This window comes from Mesoplodon bidens (genome assembly GCF_964165515.1).
Source record: "Mesoplodon bidens genome assembly, chromosome: 2".
Classification (NCBI taxonomy): domain Eukaryota; kingdom Metazoa; phylum Chordata; class Mammalia; order Artiodactyla; family Ziphiidae; genus Mesoplodon; species Mesoplodon bidens.
In genome coordinates this window covers 179416462-179436820 of record NC_138177.1, presented here as the reverse complement: position 1 = coordinate 179436820, position 20359 = coordinate 179416462, and the positions used below count along the sequence as shown (strand labels likewise).

General features: G+C 41.4%; 2 protein-coding genes across 3 annotated transcripts in view; both read left to right on the top strand.

Annotated features, from left to right (window-relative positions):
* UBE4B (ubiquitination factor E4B) overlaps positions 1-20359 on the top strand; it is a 117377-nt gene that overhangs the window by 32798 nt on the left and 64220 nt on the right. The window contains exons 3-7 of one of the 2 annotated variants that reach the window (XM_081226414.1): positions 5782-5917; positions 15385-15472; positions 17112-17256; positions 19192-19420; positions 19878-20294. In XM_081226414.1, coding sequence (XP_081082540.1) covers positions 5782-5917; positions 15385-15472; positions 17112-17256; positions 19192-19420; positions 19878-20294 — 1015 coding nt within the window. The remainder of the gene's footprint in view (positions 1-5781; positions 5918-15384; positions 15473-17111; positions 17257-19191; positions 19421-19877; positions 20295-20359) is intronic. The other variant, XM_081226413.1, reaches the window with a different exon arrangement.
* LOC308613243 (PEST proteolytic signal-containing nuclear protein-like) lies at positions 8073-9148 on the top strand. The gene has a single exon (XM_081226415.1). It carries the CDS (start codon positions 8115-8117, stop codon positions 8649-8651), a length of 537 nt encoding a protein of 178 aa, XP_081082541.1. The 5' UTR covers positions 8073-8114; the 3' UTR covers positions 8652-9148.

Genomic DNA, 20359 nt, shown 5'->3' with positions numbered 1-20359 from the left:
TACCTCTGCTGAGTCAAATCCCGTCAGGTGGGGCCTCCCGTGCTCCGCTCTGAGTCACTGTCTGATCTGACTTGTCAGCCCCATGCACCGTGGCTTTGGTCTTGTTCTCCTTGAGGTGCTTCCTCTGCTCGGCTCCGGAGCGTCACACTCCTGGTGTTCATCCTATCTCCACCTGTTCCTTCTTAGCTCTTTTTTTTTTTTTTTTTTACGGTACGCGGGCCTCTCACTGTTGTGGCCTCTCCCGTTGCGGAGCACAGGCTCCGACGTGCAGGCTCAGTGGCCTTGGCTCACGGGCCTAGCCGCTCCGTGGCATGTGGGATCTTCCCAGATCGGGGCACGAGCCTGTGTCCCCTGCATTGGCAGGCGGACTCTCAACCACTGCGCCACCAGGGAAGCCCCTTCTTAGCTCTTTGTATGAGTCTTTTTCGTTTCCCTGGCTTCGAAGTGTCAGGGTTCCAGGACTCAGTTAACCTCTTGTCCTCTCCAGCTATGCTTATTCTCTTATTGATTTTGTCCAGCTTCCTGGGTTTAGTTGGTATTTCTAATCTGATGATGCCTAAGTTTATACCTCCAGCTCAGACCTGTCGTTTGAACCTCAGACTCATGCATCATCTACTACACATCTCACAGGTAACACGTCCAAAATCGAGCTCCTGATATTCCCTTACATCTTGTCTTTTCCTAGGACCCCTTCTCAATAAATGACAACTTTTTTTTTTTTCTAGTTACTTAAGCCTAAAATTTCTCTCTTCTTTTTACCTCATATTCTAGATCGGGGGTCAGCACACTCTTTCTCTAAAGGGCCAGATAAGTCTTCCCTGGTGGCGCAGTGGTTGAGAGTCCGCCTGCCGATGCAGGGGACACGGGTTCGTGCCCTGGTCCGGGAAGGTCCCACATGCCGTGGAGCGGCTGGGCCCGTGAGCCATGGCCGCTGAGCCTGTGCATCCGGAGCCTGTGCTCCGCAACGGGAGAGGCCAAAACAGTGAGAGGCCCGTGTACCGCAAAAACATAAATAAATAAAAAATAAAATAAAGGGCCAGATAGTAAATATTTTTGGCTCTGCAGGCTGTGCAGTCTCTGTCACAAATATTCTTCTCTGCCCCGTAGCCCAAAAGCAGCCATAGGCAATATGTAAACTAATGATTTGCTGTGTTCCAATAAAACTCTGTTTACAAAAATAGGTAAGTGTGGCCTGTGGGCTATAGCTTGCCGACCCCAGCTCTAGATCTATGAGCAAAATTTAGAACCAGACCCGATTCTCACCATCTCTTCTCATCTCACCACCTCTCCAGGTTCAAGGCATTAGCGTATCTTGCCTAGATTACTGGACTGGGCTCCAGACTGGTCTCTCCATGCCTACCCTTGCTTCACCTCAGTCTGTTCTCAGTGTAGAGCCACACTGGATCCCACTAAAGCATAAGTACAGCATTGTATGATAGCAGCGTTATGTTTTACAGCAAGCAGGATAGTTACGATCACAAACCAACAGACTCGGGCGACTCTGAATGGTTAGTGCTTGGCAGTGCACCTCTCTGCTGTTAAGTCCCGATTATGTTTCTCATATAATCATCATTATTCATAATCATAAATAGGTAGATATTATTAGCCATGCCTTTGGCAGGTTGGATAAACAGATTTTCAGGGATCTATTAAATAAGCTTAAACAAAACAGAATAGAAAACGAACCCCTCGTAAGACAGGTCACATCATTTTCTGTTGGCTCCCGGCCTCACTCAGAATGAAAGTCAGAGTCCTCACCTCGACCCGGGGCCACATGTGACCTGGCCCGGCCCCAGCCCTGCCCTCCTCTCTCACTGCCCTTCTTGCTCCCTCTGCTCCAGCCATACTGGGTTCCCCTCTGTTCCTGGAACATTCCAGGCATGGTACCTAGTGGGAGCCTTTGTATTTGCTACTTCTTCGCCTAGAATGCTCCTACCCTAAAATCCACATGGCTTTTTCGTTCAGCTCTTCAGTTGTTTATCCAAGTGTCACTTTCTCAAAAAGGCCTTCTCTGGGTCTTCCCTGGTGGCGCAGTGGTTGAGAGTCTGCCTGCCAGTGCAGGGGACACAGGTTCGAGCCCTGGTCTGGAAGGATCCCACATGCCGCGGAGCAACTGGGCCCGTGAGCCACAACTACTGAGCCTGCGCGTCTGGAGCCTGTGCTCCGCAACAAGAGAGGCTGCGATAGTGAGAGGCCCGCGCACCGCAACGAAGAGTGGCCCCCGCTTGCCGCAACTAGAGAAAGCCCTCGCACAGAAACGAAGACCCAGCACAGCCAAGAATGAATAAATAAGTTAATTTTTTAAAAAGGCCCTCTCTGACCACCTTGTATAAAAGTGCAACCTCTATCTGACATAGACACATTTTCTTCCAGATCCTTTCACCAGCTGACATAGCGTGTATATTACTTGTATATTCTGTTTCCTCTGCTTCCTCTGCTAGAGTATAAGCTCTGCGGGACAGGGACTTGTGTCCATTTTATTCACTGCTGCGTGCCCAGTGCCTTAACAGTGCATGCCACATGGTAGGCACCGAATCAAGATCTGTTGATCAGTAAGTGGATTGCAAGAGCAAATGACCAAAACAACATAGGCACGTGTAGTTCAAACAAAAGAAATCTCAGGAGGTTGTGATAGCTTTCCATGAAAACAATGTGAAACGTCACGAGGAGGAGGACGGCTTATGCTTGCCTCCTTTGGTCCTAGATGGTAAAAACAGGGCCAGTGGGTAGCTTCATTATCCCCTGAGCATGAAGGGACGACTTCTTTTCCAGAATGATGTGCTTTCTAACAGAGACAAATACTGGGTGGGCTGCCACCCATGGGAAGGAGGTCCTCATCCGGGGGTGACTTGGCAGTCACCTGGCAGCCTTCTTAATTGAGATGCTTTCAGTTACAAGTAACTTTCAATTAAAGTACCTGAAGCTGTAGTGAGTCCTACAAGTTGTTTCTCCCATCTAGTCCCAGCTTCTTTTTTTTTTTTTAATTTAATTTATTTATTGGCTGCGTTGGGTCTTCGTTGCTGTGCGCGGGCTTTCTCTAGTTGCGGCGAGCGGCTACGCTTCGTTGTGGTGCGTGGGCTTCTCATTGCCGTGGCTTCTCTTGTTGCGGAGCCCGGGCTCCAGGGGCACGGGCTTCAGTAGTTGTGGCACACGGGCTCTAGAGCGCAGACTCAGTAGTTGTGGCACATGGGCTTAGTTGCTCTGCAGCATGTGGGATCTTCCCGGACTAGGGCTCGAACCCATGTCCTCTGCATTGGCAGGTGGATTCTTAACCACTTCGCCACCAGGGGAGTCCCCAAAGTGATATTTTGTTCTGTTGTTTTGATTTGATTTTAGTTACAGTATTTAATTTATATCAATTCTAGATAAAGTCAAAGAGACCCTCCGTTTTTTAAGTTTAAGAAAGAAGTGGGGGCTTCCCTGGTGGCACAGTGGTTGGGAGTCTGCCTGCCAATGCAGGGGACATGGGTTCGAGCCCTGGTCCGGGAAGATCCCACATGCCGTGGAGCAACTAAGCCCGTGCGCCACAACTGCTGAGGCCCGCACGCCTGGAGCCCGTGCTCCGCAATGGGAGAAGCCGCTGCAATGAGAGGCCCACATACCACAACAAAGGAGTAGCCCCGGCTCGCTGCAACTAGAGAAAGGCCACATGCATCAACGAAGACCCAACACAGCCAAATAAATAAGTAAAAAGAAAGAAGTGGGGTCCCTCCTAGATTCTAGATGGTGTGTAGAGATTGGGGAACACCGGTAGACATAATAAATTCTGGGGGGAATTGCCCCACTTGAGCCTTGTGACGATCATATGGAGGGTTGAGGAAAAAAAGAATTCAGATGATATTCTTGCTGTCTTAGAAAAATATTGCAAATACAGTATATTATACTATATGATATACTCTGGCACTCTTACTACTATAGGGTTATTGTGTACATAGTATAGCATAGCACCCTATGTTACAAATATAGTTACTTAAACAACTTATTGTAATTATCAATTTAATTTTAGAACTGGTTTTTATAAGGTGGAGATTTAAAAGCTGCTAAATTGATATCCCATAAAAATTGTTGAACTTTATTATTTTACTGAAAAGTTGTCAGTTCTTTCAGTGTGGTAGGTAAAATGATATTCTCTTCAGGACATTGTTGATGCTCTGTTATTTACTCCTTCAATAAATATTTATTGAGGACTTATTTTGGGTTACACTGGAATTAATGATTTAAAGTTTTACTGTCTTCGCTAAGCTTATTTCAAAATTCTCACTACATCAGATGCTTTTGGTATTTTACTTGAATCTACTTATGAATAGTAAAAATTTAGTTTCTCTTTCCCTCCTGAGTCCTGCAAACGTTTTAATAAACAGGTCTGGGACTTCCCTGGTGGTGCAGTGGTTAAGAATCCGCCTACCAATGCCAGGGTCACAGGTTTGATCCCTGGTCCAGGAAGATCCCACATGCCGCGGAGCAACTAAGCCCGTGTGCCACAACTACTGAGCCTGCTCTCTAGAGCCAGCGAGCCACAACTATGTATCCCGCGCCACAACTACTGAAGCCCGCGTGCCCTAGAACCCGCACACCGCAACTACTGAGCCTGCGTGCTACAACTACTGAAGCCCACACACTCTAGAGCCCGTGCTCTGCAATAAGAGAAGCCACAGCAATGAGGAGCCCACGCACTGCAACGAAGAGTAGCCCCTGCTCGCCGCAACTAGAGAAAGCCCGCGTGCAGCGACAAAGACCCAACACAGCCAAAAAAAAATTAAAAATTAAAAAAGAAAAACAGGTCCATGTTAAAACCTGCTGTCAGGCATGGATAAAGTCTTCAATGAAGAGAGACTTGAAAGGGTGGCAAGTGGACTTTCTTGGGATGCTGGGAGGGTTAAAGTTTCATCCACTTGATAGTTGTTTCAGCTACAAGTGATAACTCAAGTTGTTTTGTTTTGCTTTTTAAAATATATGAGCCATTTTCCTTTCAGCAACATAGGTATATATTTTTTAAGTACTTGAAAATGCCTGGGTAAACTTTTTTTTATAGAAAGATATTCATAGAGTTAAAGTAATTTTTAAAATTCTATGAAAAAGATGGTTTTGAGGACATTACTAGAAACACTGTGTCCCTGTGTGCCTGGCGGTGGTTCACTACACTGTGGGCTCTGTGAGGGCAAGGATGATGTCAGGATTTTTGTTTTCCCCAAACTATCACAAGATGAGATCTTCAGTTAATAAATGGATTGATCTGTATTTAAGGACATGGCTTAGATGGATCTATTCGACATCTTATTATGAAAATTTTAAGCATACAGAGAAGTAGAAAGAATTTTGCAGTGAATGCTTATGTACCCATCACCTAGATTCTACCATTAACATTTTACTGTACTTGTTTTATCACACATCTCTCCATCTGTCTGTCTCTCTATCTGTTCACTAAGGTATCTTATTTTTGGTACATTTCAAGGATATTTCTGGACTGTCTTGGAAGCTGATTTGTACTCAGGGACCATAGTTTGAATTAGTGAAAGAGAAGGTGATGAGTTGGTTTCAGGTATCAGATGTAGCTGTGTAACTGACCTCATGTGATATCTGTTGATAAATTATGATTTCTTGCTAACATTCCTATGATTTTAATGTTCCTTCAACTTTCAGTGTAATATTCTGATAGAAATTCCTCGGTTGCCAACTGTCATGATTGTGTGAATGCCGATTCTGTGTGTTTACTGTTGCCGTTACAAATAGCTTTGACGTTATCTCACATGACACTTCCCCTTTCATGTCTCTTCTGGTTAGGAGTAGCCCATCGAAGCCAGAGCAGTGAAGGAGTCAGTTCTCTCAGCAGCTCGCCCTCCAATAGCCTTGAAACACAATCTCAGTCTCTCTCACGTTCCCAGAGCATGGATATCGATGGAGTCTCTTGTGAAAAAAGGTAAAGTAAGCCAGTTTTCCAGTAAGCGCTTTGTTGATGGAAAGGGAACAATCCATTCACTTTAATCTCTAGTCCAGTGGTCTCAGATGCCAGCCCAGGGATCCATGCCAGTCCTTAGCAAATCAGAGCTAAATATAATAAATTGAAAGGTCTTTGTTTTATTCTGAAATGTTCCGTATACCTTTTTTTGGTTTTGGTGTTGCAGTGTCTTTTATGAAATAATGGTATAGGTGGTAAAAATAATTTTTTTTAATGTCTTTATTTTGTAAATGCAAAGTTGGCAAGCATAGGTCAGCCCCTAAAAATTTCTGCAAAGATTTACTGCTTGGTGAAATTTTAAAAGTTTGGAAGGGTATAGGCAGGTAAGCCCCATATTCTAGGAGCTCCATGAGGATCAGGGTGTCTTGGAACAGAGCCTTCCTGTGTTGCAGGTGTACTGTGACAAGATAACAGAGTCGCTGAAGGGTTCTTTACCCCTTGGCCAGCCAGACCTCCAGGGCCTGGCTCCTTTTCCCTCAAGCAGCCCCCTCTGTTTATGTCAGTGGGCCAGACAGATACCATTTTCTGTGTGTGTTAGGATACTAGGGTGTCGTGCACTTTGTGGGTTGGGGTTAGGAGCCAGGTCAGGGATTACCCCTCATTAGGCAAGAATTCAGAAAGGACTACACTCCCAGGAAGAAGATCAAGTAGAAAAAAATCAACCCCATAGAGTAAAAACCATTGCGTTCTTATTACCTTTGCTCTGAGTGGATGAATTTTTAAAAATCAAGTCAACTCTGCAATTTCTTGGCCAGTGGGTAACTTTCACATGGGTTTAGAACCAAAATTTACACCACTGTGGTAGTCTGAAAAACATCAGGCTAAGAACTGTCACAGACAATGGACTCTTTAGTGTCTTCAGGCATCTAGCAGATATAAACATAAATCATCCAAGTCTTTAGAAAATGTCCTTAGAAAAATTTCCAAGAAATATGAACTCATGGTCAAAAATTAAAGCATGCTAGAAAAAAGCCACCATGAGTAAGAGTCTGTAGTATCAATAAAAACAGAATTATTCACCTAGAGGTCTTTGGGTTTTGGAATTATCAAATACAGAATGTAAAATTTGTATGTTTAAATAAATTTAAAAGGGTATTGAAAACATGAATGAGGTGTAAGCAACTATAAAAACAACCAAGCACATTTGAAAAAGAACCAAAGAGAATTTCTAGAAATGAAAAGATAATAATAAACATTGGGTTAAAATAACTAAAGAGAAATTAACAAATGGAATGATAGAGCTGAAGAACTTACCCAGAGTGCACCACAAAGAGAAAAAGAGCTGAAAAGTATGAAGGGTATTTAGAAATATAGAGGACACAGATCCAATATATATCTAATCTAATAGAAATGTCAAAAGGAGAGAATAGGCAGACTGGGAGATTCACCACCCCTCTCCTTATTCCGTGTTTTTTCCTCTGCTGGTTTGGAAGCCATTATCAAAAAGATAAATGGCTGAGGATTTTTATGGAGTTGATAAATGTTATGAATCCTCAGATTCAGGAAGCCCAACAACTCATGAGCAGATTAAACAAAGAGAAATTCATATCTTGATATTTTATAGTAAAATTGCAGAACACCGAAGACAAAGGCGTTTAAAGCAGCCAGAGAGAAATGAGAGATTATCTACAAAAGAACAATAGTTAGATAGATGTCTCAGTGATGGAGGCCAGAGGATGGTGGAAATAGCATTAAGTGCTAAGAGAAAGTAACTAACTGTCAGCTGGGAATTATGTGCCCTTGTGGAACTATCTTTTAAGAGCAGGGGTGAAATAAAGACATTTATAGATCTAAAAAACAAACTAGAACAGCCTGATAGTCTGCCACCAGAAGACCCCAACTTTTAACAGATGCAGTTTAAGACAAAGGAAAATGATCTCAAGACTAATGTCTGAGATGCAAGAAGGAAAGATGAGTCAAGAAAATATTAAACATGTGGTAACCCTAAACACTGATGGTGTAAGACAGTAATAACATTTTATGAAATAGTATAGGGGGAGAGAAGTAAATCATCAGGTAGATCTAACATACTGAATAGCAATAGCAGGTAAGCCAGAAGGGGAGTGATTATATACTTGGGAGAAGGGTAAAGACAGTGGCCAACTTTTAGATGTTGAGTTAAGAATACTTGATAGCAGGGGAGGCCGCGGCGGGGAAAATGGCGGACGGAAAGGCGGGAGAGGAGAAACCTGAAAATCCGCAGCGAGCTGGAGCCGCCGGAGGACCTGAAGAAGAAGCAGAAAGACCTGTGAAAACTAAGACTGTTTCTTCCAGTAATGGAGGGGAAAATTCCAGTCGCAGCGCTGAGAAGCGATCAGCTGAAGAAGAAGCTGCAGACCTCTCAACAAAGCCTACAAAGATCTCCAAGTTTGGATTTGCCATAGGTAGTCAGATGACAAAGAAAGCCTCAGCCATATCCATCAAACTTGGCTCAAATAAACCTAAGGAAACTGTTCCAACTCTTGCTCCAAAAACCCTTTCAGTAGCAGCAGCTTTTAATGAAGATGAAGATAGTGAACCAGAGGAAATGCCTCCAGAAGCAAAGATGAGGATGAAGAATATTGGAAGGGATACACCAACATCAGCAGGACCAAATTCCTTCAATAAAGGAAAGCATGGGTTTTCTGATAACCAGAAGCTATGGGAGCGAAATATAAAATCTCATCTTGGAAATGTCCATTACCAAGACAATTAAATGATGTGTTTTGAAATTGGGGTATGGGGTGGGAGTAAAGTTAAAAGGAACAGTTTCCTTTTTTAAAGAATGGTATAAGACTATCTTTGGAGCCGCCTTTTTTTTTTTCTTTTTCTTTTTTTAAAGATTGAGTGGTACACTAATAAATGAGAATTTGAAATTAGAGGTAATTTATGTTTTATATACAGATTTCAAGACATTTGCTAATTTTGTAGTTTCATGTGATTAGTTTCCAAAGGTTATAGATGATTTAAAAAATCAGAAATGGTACTTTTCTAAGAATTGCATATTTTTTTAGACACAACTACTAGCACATTAAGAGGGAAGCAAAAAGTTGTCTATTTAAACTGTAGGCAGTTACTCTCTAACTTAACTCCCTTGTTAACCTAAAGTCTGGCTCCCAGGAACAGCCTTATAGAGAAGGGAGTATTGTATTGGGAGGAAAATGTTGCTGGACTACTGACTGAGAAAGTAAATTAGATAAAAATTAAAATACAGCTTTTTTGGGCTTCCCTGGTGGCGCAGTGGTTGAGAGTCCGCCTGCCAATGCAGGGGATACGGGTTCATGCCCCGGTCTGGGAAGATCCCACATGCCGTGGAGTGGCTGGGCCCGTGAGCCATGGCCGGTGAGCCTGAGCATCCGGAGCCTGTGCTCCACAACGGGAGAGGCCACAACAGTGAGAGGCCCACGTACCGCAAAAAAAAAAAAAAAAAAAAAAAAAAAAAAATACAGCTTTTTTTTTTCCTAATGGGCATTTGTTTTGTTTCGAATCATCATAAACTAGTTATTGCATTGCTGTCAGTGGATACAGATGCTTAGCTCTTTAAAAAGAACATTTTAAAATTTTATGTAAACTGTTGAGTATTTAAAATAGCCCACTTCACTTTAAAGGGTCTTGTCTACCTTTGATAGTCTTCGAAGAACAACCGTTTGCTACCAAAGTAAATCAGTATTTTGAATGTGCTTCTCTTGGTTTTTGTTATTAGCTAGTTCCTGTAAGCATTTCCACCAGATCTTGAGGCAAATCATAAGGAAGCTGTTTCTTTTAAAATAACAAACCACCACCAAAAATTTAAATGTACATAATAGTTAAATATTTGGCTGTTCTTATTTTTTAAAGGATATAAACACCAAAAAAACAAGGCAACATTGTATGAAGATGGAAAATAAGAAAGATGCACTTTCTGTAACTTTATCAAAGCATTTATGTTACTAACTTGTGAAATCCAATTTGATTTGAACTTATTACAGGAATTCTTATTTAGCACAATAATATGGTTTCTTTTAACTGTATACATATTAACCAGTGGCCTCTTTAAAAGCACATTTTAGATACTGAAAATAAAAGGAAAGAAAATGCATCTTTAAACATATTTTATGGAATCTTTGACCACATATACTTTGTTAATCTTTGTGTTGTAGGATTGTGTTTATTTTGTATTTTTGTATTGTATATGAATTCTTTTTTTAATGTGACAGTTAAACACATCTTTAAAAGCATAGTCACACATAAAAGAAACATATAGTATAATGATTTCCTTGAAAACTCTTACAATGTTAGATTTGGAGGCAGCTTCATACTGTTTAATTGGTGATAACTACTCTCTGAGCTCTTTTAATAGGTAATAACTCCAGAGAAACAGCCTGTATATATTCCTAATACTTTGTTCACTTGCATTTGAGTTTAGAGCAAGCCCCAGGTCAAACAATGGAAATGTATATAGAACGATTAGTTCTTACTTACATGGTTTAATTATATCAAGATACATGAATTTAACTTGCTTTAACGTAGGCAGACTTCCCATTTTTGTTCATTTTAATGTTTATGTTGAAATAACATCCCAAAACGACTGAGATGAATGTCTTTACTAAAATACCAATATGGGCCTCCCTGGTGGCGCAGTGGTTGAGAGTCCGCCTGCCGATGCAGGGGATACGGGTTTGTGCCCCGGTCTGGGAGGATCCCATATGCCGCGGAGCGGCTGGGCCCGTGAGCCATGGCCGCTGGGCCTGCGCATCCGGAGCCTGTGCTCCGCAACGGGAGAGGCCACAAGAGTGAGAGGCCCGCATACCGCAAAAAGAAAAAAAATAAAATACCAATAAATTTGTCAAACTCTAAAAAAAAAAAAAAAAAAAAAAAAAGAATACTTGATAAAGTTTCAAGGGTAACCACTGAAAAAACAGAAAGAGTTTATTTTCAAACCAACAAAGGGAAAATATGGAATTGGGGTGGGTAGGGAGGGGATTTAAGTCAATTCAAAGAAAGGGAAGAAAGAAACACAGATTTTAAAAAAGAGGCAAACAGCACAAAATAAGATGGTTAAAAGAAATGAAAATATGTCAGTAATCACAGTAAATCACAGTGAAACGTCAGGTTGGATTAAAAACAAAATAGAACACAGCTTTATTCTTGTTTACTGAATGCATACCTGAAACATTAGCTTAGAGAAAGTTTGAAAATAAAAGAAAGGGAAAAAATATACCAGGCAAATACTAAACAAAAGAAAATAGGGGAAAGTATGTTAATAAATTAGACTTTGTCACAAAGTATTACTAGAAATAAGCACTGTACAGTGATAAGTGTTTAGTTTACCAGTAGGATATAACAGTTTCCAAAGTATATGCACTTAGTAATATAATAGCAACATGAAATAAGGCAAATCTTGATAGAACTAGAGGAAATTGACACAGACATAATCATAATGGGAGGTTCTTAACGTCTTCTTCAGCCATCAATAGAGCAAAGAGAATAAACATCAGTAAGCATATGGACAAATTAAACAACACAGCTAACAAGTTTGATCTAATTGAAAGATACAGAACTTTGCACTCTGCAGTTGGAGAATACACATTCTTTTCTGATAAGACCCATTGACCCAAAGGTTTCAGGAGTCAGAATCATACAGATCATGTTTTCTGACATTAGCTTAGATAATTATATAAGGTAAAAAAATCTTTTAAAAACCCATCATGAATTTGGAAATTTTAAAAACATCATGCTTCTAAATACAAGTCAAAGAAGAAATCATAATGGAAATTTGGAAGTATCTAGAACTGAACAATAACAAATATTACATATCATCATTTGTGTGTTGCAGCTAATGTGCTTCTTAAAGAGAATATAAAGCTATATATAATATATTAAAAATGAAAAATGGAAAAAGAATATAAATAAATATTGGGAATAAAACCCCTTTTCTTGGAATACTTTTCCTCTGGATATGTGCATGGCTAACCTCCTTCATATTTTTGCCCAGATAGCATTTCAGTGAGGTCACCCCATTTAAAAGGGGGAAAGCCCTGCCCTCTCAATTGCCTTTTCCCTGCTCTTTTTTCTTTAATTTTTCCATAGCACTTATCATATACTATATGCTTTGTTTATTGTTTATTATCTTTAACTAGAATGGAAGCTCCATGCTGCAGGGTTTTTTTTGTCTGTTTGTTTGTTGGCATCTCAGACACCTGGAACAATGCCTGCATAGAATGGGCACTCAGTAATACTTGTTACTGAAGAAGAGAATTTCAGTAAGTATAAATGTAAAATGTAAATATGCAGGATGCACATAAATTTTTAAATTTAGATGAAAATCAAATTCCTAGAAAAACACATTCTCCCAAAATTGACTCAAGAAAAAAGAGAGAACCTGAATAATAAAAAAAAAAAAGTGAAATAAATTGAATCAGCATTTTAAAATTTTCCAAAGAAAGCACGTTTCTCAAATGATTTTATAGGTAATTCCAGCATTCCAACTTTACACACATTTTTTCAGGTAAATTTTAAACTTACCAAATCAGTTTACGAGGCTAATATGACCTTAATGTACAAAACCAGACAAGAATAATGTAAAAGAAGAAAATTAATTACATGGTAATCATACTTATAAACATATTTGCCAAAGTCTGAAGATACTGGCAAATCAAATACTGCAGCACATAAAAAGAAGACAAAACATCTATGGGGCTAGATGCCAGGATAGCAGTTACTGTGGGCTAGCGTAGTAGTGATTGAAAGGATCATGAGGGGGGGACTTTTGGGGTGCTGGTAATGTTCTGTTGCTTGATCTGGGTGCCGGTTACATTAGTATGTTTCCTTTGTGAAACTGTTCAGCCAAACACATCATGTATGCACATTTCTGTATATTTCAACTAAAAGATTAGTTAAAAAAAATAATATAACACGACCAACTTGGGTTTATCTTAAGAATGCAAAGGTGCTTTAACATTAGAAAATCTGTAAATATTATTCACCACATTATATATTAAATAGAAAAGCCATATAATCTTGGAAGTTGCAAAGATGTGATACAATTCAACACTGATTCATGGTAAAAATCTTAGCAAACAGGAGACAGAAAGTTGCATCCTTAAACTGTAGGGCAGAGACAGAGCTCACCAAATATTCCACAGGCTCCCCTGCATTTCCAGTCTCCTTTGCCATTAGATGGGGGCCAATTAACTAGTTCTGTCCAGTAGACTTGTGAATGGAAGTGACATGTGTCACTTTTAGGTGAAGGCAGTTGAGCCAATGTTCCTCCTCCATCCCTCTCTTCTCTTGCTCCAGTGACCTTGGAGGCTGTATATTACAGACGGCATAGATTACAGATGGAGTAAGGTTGCTTCACTCATCAAACTTTGCGGAAGCAAGAAACAAACGCTTATAGTGTGAAGCCTCTAAGATTGCAGAGTGTATGTGTTACCACAGCATAGCCTCTTATTCTCACTAATATAAAGGACATCTACCAAAAAACCACAGCAGCTCTCATACTCAGTGGTAAGAAATTAGAAGCATTCTCTTTAAAATCAGGAATAAAAAAAGGATGAGTGCTGTTTCTGCTTCTATTCAACATGGGATCCTACCCACTGCAGTAAAGCAAGTTAGGATTGGAGTGAAAGAAACAAAACAGTTATTATTTGGAGATAAAATGATTGCCTTATAAGCCCAGTGTATAAGTAAACAAGTAGCTTATAAGAGGTCTGTGTCTAAAGTCAGTTACATTACTATGTACTCGCAACAAATTAGAAAACTTAATTTTTAAAAAGGCCCATTCACAATTTTATTTAAAAATATTTGGTGGGGCTTCCCTGGTGGCGCAGTGGTTGAGGGTCCGCCTGCCGATGCAGGGGACACGGGTTCGTGCCCCTATCCCGGAGGATCCCACATGCCGCGGAGCGGCTGGGCCCGCGAGCCGTGGCCGCGGAGCCTGTGTGTCCGGAGCCTGTGCTCCGCGGCGGGAGAGGCCACAGCAGTGAGAGGCCCGCGTACAGCAAAAAAAAAAAAAAAAAAAAAATATTTGGTGCCGGGCTTCCCTGGTGGCGCAGTGGTTAAGAATCCGCCTCCCAATGCAAGGGACATGGGCTCGAGCCCTGGTCTGGGAAGATCCCACATGCTGCGGAACAACTAAGCCCGTGCGCCACAACTACTGAGCCTGGGCTCTAGAGCCCGTGAGCCACAACTACTGAAGCAAGCCCACGCGCCTAGAGTCCATGCTCCGCAACAAGAGAAGCCACCGCAATGAGAAGGCCGCGCACCACAGCGAAGAGTAGCCCCCCCCTTGTCACAACTAGAGAAAGCCTGCATGCAGCAGCAAAGACCCAACACAGCCAAAAAATATATATATATATACACATATATATACACACATATATACACATATATATATGTATATATATATAGTGCCTAAAGATAAATTTAGCAAAAGAAGTGAAAGACTTAGAAAATTATCAAAGTTTATTGAAAGAAGACCTTAAATACTTGGAGAGCAGTACCTTGTCCATGGATAGATCAGTAATATAATGAGGTCTTTTCTTCGCAATTTGATCTATAGAGTCAGTGAAATTCTAGTCAAAATCCCAACAGGAGTTTTAAGGAACCTGTCAAGCTGATTCTTAAGTATGTGTGGAAGAGCAAAGGGCCAAGAATGGCCAAGACTGTCTTGAAGTAGAAGAACAAGGTAGAGGCGTTGACCTAGCAGATAGCAAGCTTTATTGTGAAGTCGTAGTAAGTACAATACAGTGGTATTGGCTCAGGGACAGATTGTCTAATGGAACAGCAATGAGTATCCAGAAGGAGACCCTCACACATATGATAGTTGGACATATGACGTAGGTGATTTCATATTGGTGTTGAAAAGGATGGTCTTTTCAATAAATGGTGCTGGGACAGTTATTTAATGTGGGGGAAATAATATATGTACTTCACCAGATTTTGTAATCAGGCTCTGATTGATTGTATATCATTTAGAAATAGTATGTATAGAAAATCTGCTCTTAAGTTTTGTTTTTGAAAGTGAGCCTAAGAAAATAACAACTTGAGGAAAATATTTCCAACAATATTATTATTTTTTTTGAAAGTGAGCCTAAGGAAATGACAACTTGGGAAAAATATTTTCAACAAGAATGATAGAATGTTTATATCCTAATATATGAAGAGCTCTTAAAAATTAATGAGAAAAAAGATGAACCTTTATTATTTTGCTTTCCTGACTGATTGTGATTCATATTTTAAAACTTTTACTCAGGGAATTCCCTGGCGGTCCCATGGTTAGGACTTGGTGCTTTCAGTGCTGAGGGCCCGGGTTCAATCCCTGGTAGGGGAACTAAGGTCCTTTAAGCCGTGCGGCACACGGCCAAAAAAAAAAAACCCCAGAAAACAAAAACTTTTCCTCAACCAGCAGCTATGACATTGGGTGGATTTATCAAAGGTAAAAGACTGATTGTCTTTTATACTTAAAGCATGTCCCAGGTGGATGTGGATTCAGGAATTGAAAATATGGAAGTTGATGAAAATGACCGAAGAGAAAAAAGGAGCCTCAGCGATAAGGTTGGTAAGAGATGAAGCCCTTGCTTCTGTTTTTAGTTACAGGTAATATAAATAAGCACTGCTTCATGTCTTGTATCTGTAAAGTCTATGAGAGAATGCCACCCCAAACCAGCAGATCCTATTTAGGTGACTGGGTTTTTTCTTTTTTTCTTTTACTTTTTTCAGGAAAAGTGGGTAGCCTTGATCACCCTTGTTAATGGAAGTATAACTCAGTCCTTTTATCTGATAAAAATCCTTCAGTTATCTTGTTTCAGGTCCATGTTTTTTTTTTTGGTTTTTTTTTTTTGCGGTACGCGGGCCTCTCACCGCTGTGGCCTCTCCCGTTGCGGAGCACAGGCTCTGGACGCACAGGCTCAGCGGCCATGGCTCACGGGCCCAGATGCTCCGCAGCATGTGGGATCCTCCCGGACCGGGGCACGAACCCGTGTCCCCTGCATCGGCAGGCGGACTCTCAACCACTGCGCCACCAGGGAAGCCCCAGGTCCATGTTTTTATCAGTAAATGTTAGCAAATTTAGAGCTAATTTGAATTTTTTTCTGTCGGTCTTTAATTGCTTAAGCAAGTAGGTCATCACATCTTTGGTTGTATTCTGAGGGAAATGACTGGGAATTGAAGCAAGAATGTGAGGAAACAGGAGGCTTTTATATTTTGTTATCATCTGAGCTTTAGTTCCCTATATTTAGAAAAAGGATTTTTTGGGTTTTTGGTGTGTGTCGTGGTGTAGAACTGGTAGAGATAATTGCATCACTTTCTGTTCAGTAAAGTATTGGTGTTCGGCAACGTTATTAGAAGCTGGACTGGGGGGCTTCCCTGGTGGCGCAGTGGTTGGGAATCTGCCTGCCAATGCAGGGGACACGGGTTCGAGCCCTGGTCTGGGAGGATCCCACATGCCGCTGAGCGGCTGGCCCCATGAGCCACAATTACTGAGCCTGCGCGTCTGGAGCCTGTGCTCTGAAACAAGAGAGGCCGTGATGGTGAGAGGCCCGTGCACCGCTATGAGGAGTGGCCCCCACTTGCCACAACTAGAGAAAGCCCTCGCACAGAAACAAAGACCCAACACAGCCAAAAATAAATAAATTAAAAAAAAATCTTGCCATTGGGACTACATAATAATGATTAAAAAACAAACTTCTTAAAAAAAAAAAAGAAGCTGGACTGTAGCCTCCTGGTGGTGCAGTGCTTTATTTTGTATAGGTTTTGAATGTTTACAAAGTTCTTTCATATATGATACTTTCTGTGATTTAAAGTAGTGAAAAATGAATTCTGGAAAAATTTCTAGAGAAAAATTGGTTATATACCTAGAATGTCAACCTGGTCTTTTAGCATTCAAAAGAGTAAATAAATGGGATATATGTACATCCTTTATCACTGTCTTCCTAGGCAATTGCTGACAACAATCCTGCTGTTTTATACTTCCCCCCCATAGACTTTTGTTGTAAGCTCATGAGACCTACATATTGTAACCTTGAAGTCATAGTAGCAAGTTTATTTTTCCCTAAATCAGTAGGTGAATAGTGTTATGCATTTCTAAAATATCCTCATTTGTAAAGAAATTAAATCAGAATTAGGTATTTCTGTTAAAGTCTAACTCACACCTCCTACTACTTGAAATTAACCCTCAAATCTTCTTCCTCACAAGGAGCCTTCATCAGGTTCTGAAGTGTCTGAAGAACAGGCCTTACAGCTGGTCTGTAAGATCTTCCGTGTCTCCTGGAAGGACCGGGACAGAGATGTCATCTTTCTTTCTTCTCTTTCTGCACAATTTAAGCAGAACCCAAAAGAAGGTAGGAATCAAGCTCAGCTGTCTTATTTCAGAGCCCTTAATAGAAAACCAGAATGAAAAATCTTTTGTCTTTCCCTCCTATCCACATTCATTGTCTTGCTTTGCAGTTGTATTTTTTTTTTTTTTTTTTTTTTTGTGATATGCGGGCCTCTCACTGTTGTGGCCTCTCCCGTTGCGGAGCACAGGCTCCGGACGCGCAGGCCTATCGGCCATGGCTCACGGGCCCAGCTGCTCTGCGGCATGTGGGATCTTCCCGGACTGGGGCACGAACCCGTGTCCCCTGCATCGGCAGGCGGACTCTCAACCACTGCGCCACCAGGGAAGCCCCTGCAGTTGTATTTTTGATTACAAGGATACTGGTTGATGAGGACACTGCTGTTTAGCTACTTTCCACCTATCTTATTGATAAATTATTTTTTTTACTTTTATGATTTCTCTAAAGGAAAACTGTATAAATAAGTTAATAGTCTTTACTGTCACAGGGTTGAAGTTTTTTCCTTTGCAATAAGAAGGTGCTTAGAGCATTAGCGCCTCTTATACTCTGGGCAGGAGTATACTGGGTAGTCTCCGGGGATCCTGAGAGAGGCGCTCTGGATGACCTATACCCGCTGTAAGTGCCTCCCGGGTCATATGGAGACAGTGGAGTAAATCTGCTTGATTAAACTGCTTAGCAAGATAGCACATGTTGATATTTTGCAGTGTTTACAGGATTCTATTTTAAGAGGCTACACTAAACCACACTTACAGCAAAATAATAAAACTCTTAGCAAGATACCAGCATTACAGGGCACACTCACTTTTCTCTACAGCAGTCATTTCGAGAACAGAAGAGGGAGGGGAAGTGCGCTGGAGTGTTCTTCTACGTGTCACTAGTATATAACCTCCCTGATGGCAGGAATTTTTGTCTGTTTTGCTCACTGATGTATTCCCAGTGCCTGCACTTAATAATCCCTCAGTAGATATATTTTAAATGAGTGAATGAACATCAAGGAGATTGCATTTCCTTTTCTCTGCTGCCTGTCTTCCATGACAGACATGCGTGCACACACACACATACACACACACCGACACACACAGACACACACGAGTCCTCTGTGTTCCTTCTGACTTCACTGAGGTCTTCTTAACTCTGGTTATAGAGATGAGCTTAGCAACCATGAGTTTCAAAACCCTGCCACTTGTAATTATTGTAACTGTTAAGATTCTCAAATCTGTCCAGTACATACATAGGTGGTAATTTTTAATAACAAATCAGATAAGATTTACATGGGTTAGACATTTTATTTATTTAGTAATATTTAAAATATATCTAAAGACCTACAGTAAAGCAGTTGGGAGCTGCAAAGAATAAGAAGGAAGCTAGAAGACAGAGTCTGCTCCAGAAAGGCAGGTGGCAACTAAATATTAGACCCTTCATAAAATACTTTGAACTTTGTACTTAATAGTTTAACTGTATATAAACATATATAGGTGAAGAAATATTAACCCAGTTGCATTTCTAGTGTGATAAACTAACCTCTGTAGTTGGGAGTAGCTTCTTTTTATAGTTAATATATATCAGCAGTGACTCTCATCAGCTGGGCTCCAGTTCTTTTTTGTTTTTTTTTTTCTAATAAGCTTTCTGTTTTGGAATAATTTTAGATTTACAGAAAGTTCTAGAGATAGTGCAGGGAGCTCCTATATACACTTCACGCAGTTTTCCCTAATGCTAACATCTTACATGACCATAGTATATTTGTCAGAACTAAGATATTACTGTTAACTAAACTCCAGACCTTATTTGGATTTCACCAGGTTTTCTACTGACGGCCTTCTACTGTTCCAGAATCCAACCCAAGATACCACATCGAACTTCTCTGGTTCACTTTGGCTTATTCGAGGACCGTGTGTATGAAGAACCATGTGTAACCTCTTCTTTATTCTGCCTTTCCAACAGTGTTCTCTGATTTTAAGGACTTGATTGGCCAGATTTTAATGGAAGTGCTAATGATGTCCACTCAGACTAGAGATGAAAACCCATTTGCCAGTCTGACAGCCACATCCCAGCCAATTGCAGCGGCAGCTCGGTCACCAGACAGAAATCTCATGCTAAATACTGGCTCCAATCCGGGAACAAGCCCCATGTTCTGCAGCGTGGGTTCCTTCGGTGCCAGCTCTTTATCTAGGTCGGTGTGGTTCTTTTTGCACATCTCATTGGTGGTAAAATAGCCAGGAAGTATGTAAGAGAAGGGAATGTTCATTTGTGGGCCTGTCATGCAGATTATGACATGTATTGTGTTTGGGGGATGGATTGACTCATTGAGGAGATATTGTCTCTTCCACTTGGGTCTCTTGCTTTCCATGGTTAGGCTATTGGTAAATTAAGTTGTAGGAACAAATGACTGTATATAGTATATTATTCTTTGGAAAGAAGGCTTTCTCGTAAGTATAGCCTCTAAATCAGTACGGCAGTCTGATTACAGTTATTTAGATGAGTCTCTAAAAGATCTGTATACTTGAACGCTTAGAGATATGAAGTGAAATTATACTCTTCTTTAAAAACATGATGTTTTCCATTTTAGTTATTTGTCTCAAGCTTTTCTTCAATTTTCTCTCCTTTCCTCCCTTTCTCAACTCGTTTAGCCTCTATGAGACTAGCCCAGCTCCCAGCACGAGTGTCTGGAGCTCTGTGCCAGTGATGAGTCTGCCTCTGGCGCCCCCGTCCCGGGCAGCCAGCCAGGCGTCCACTCCTTCCGCTTCCCTCAGTCCTCACGGCGCAGCTGCGGGGACACCTGCGGGAAGCCAGCCCTCGTCTCCGCGGTACCGGCCCTACACTGTCACCCACCCCTGGGGGTCGTCATCTTCTCCTGCCCCGCGGTCCTTGGGCAGCTCCATCCTGTCGAGCTCCCCAGGCCTGCCCACCCCAGCTAGTAGCCCTCAAGCCGTGCCCGCCACCTCCTCCCGACAGAGACCCACCGGCGCGGGGCCACCTTTACTGTCCGCCTCACCCGGTGTGGGTGCCGTGAGCAGACGGCCCTCCTCCCTAAGGAGCTCTCCTAGGTATCTATGCAGCAGGAGAGTCGGGTGCGTGTTTGCAGTGCAGGGAGAGGAGATTAACACGGTTT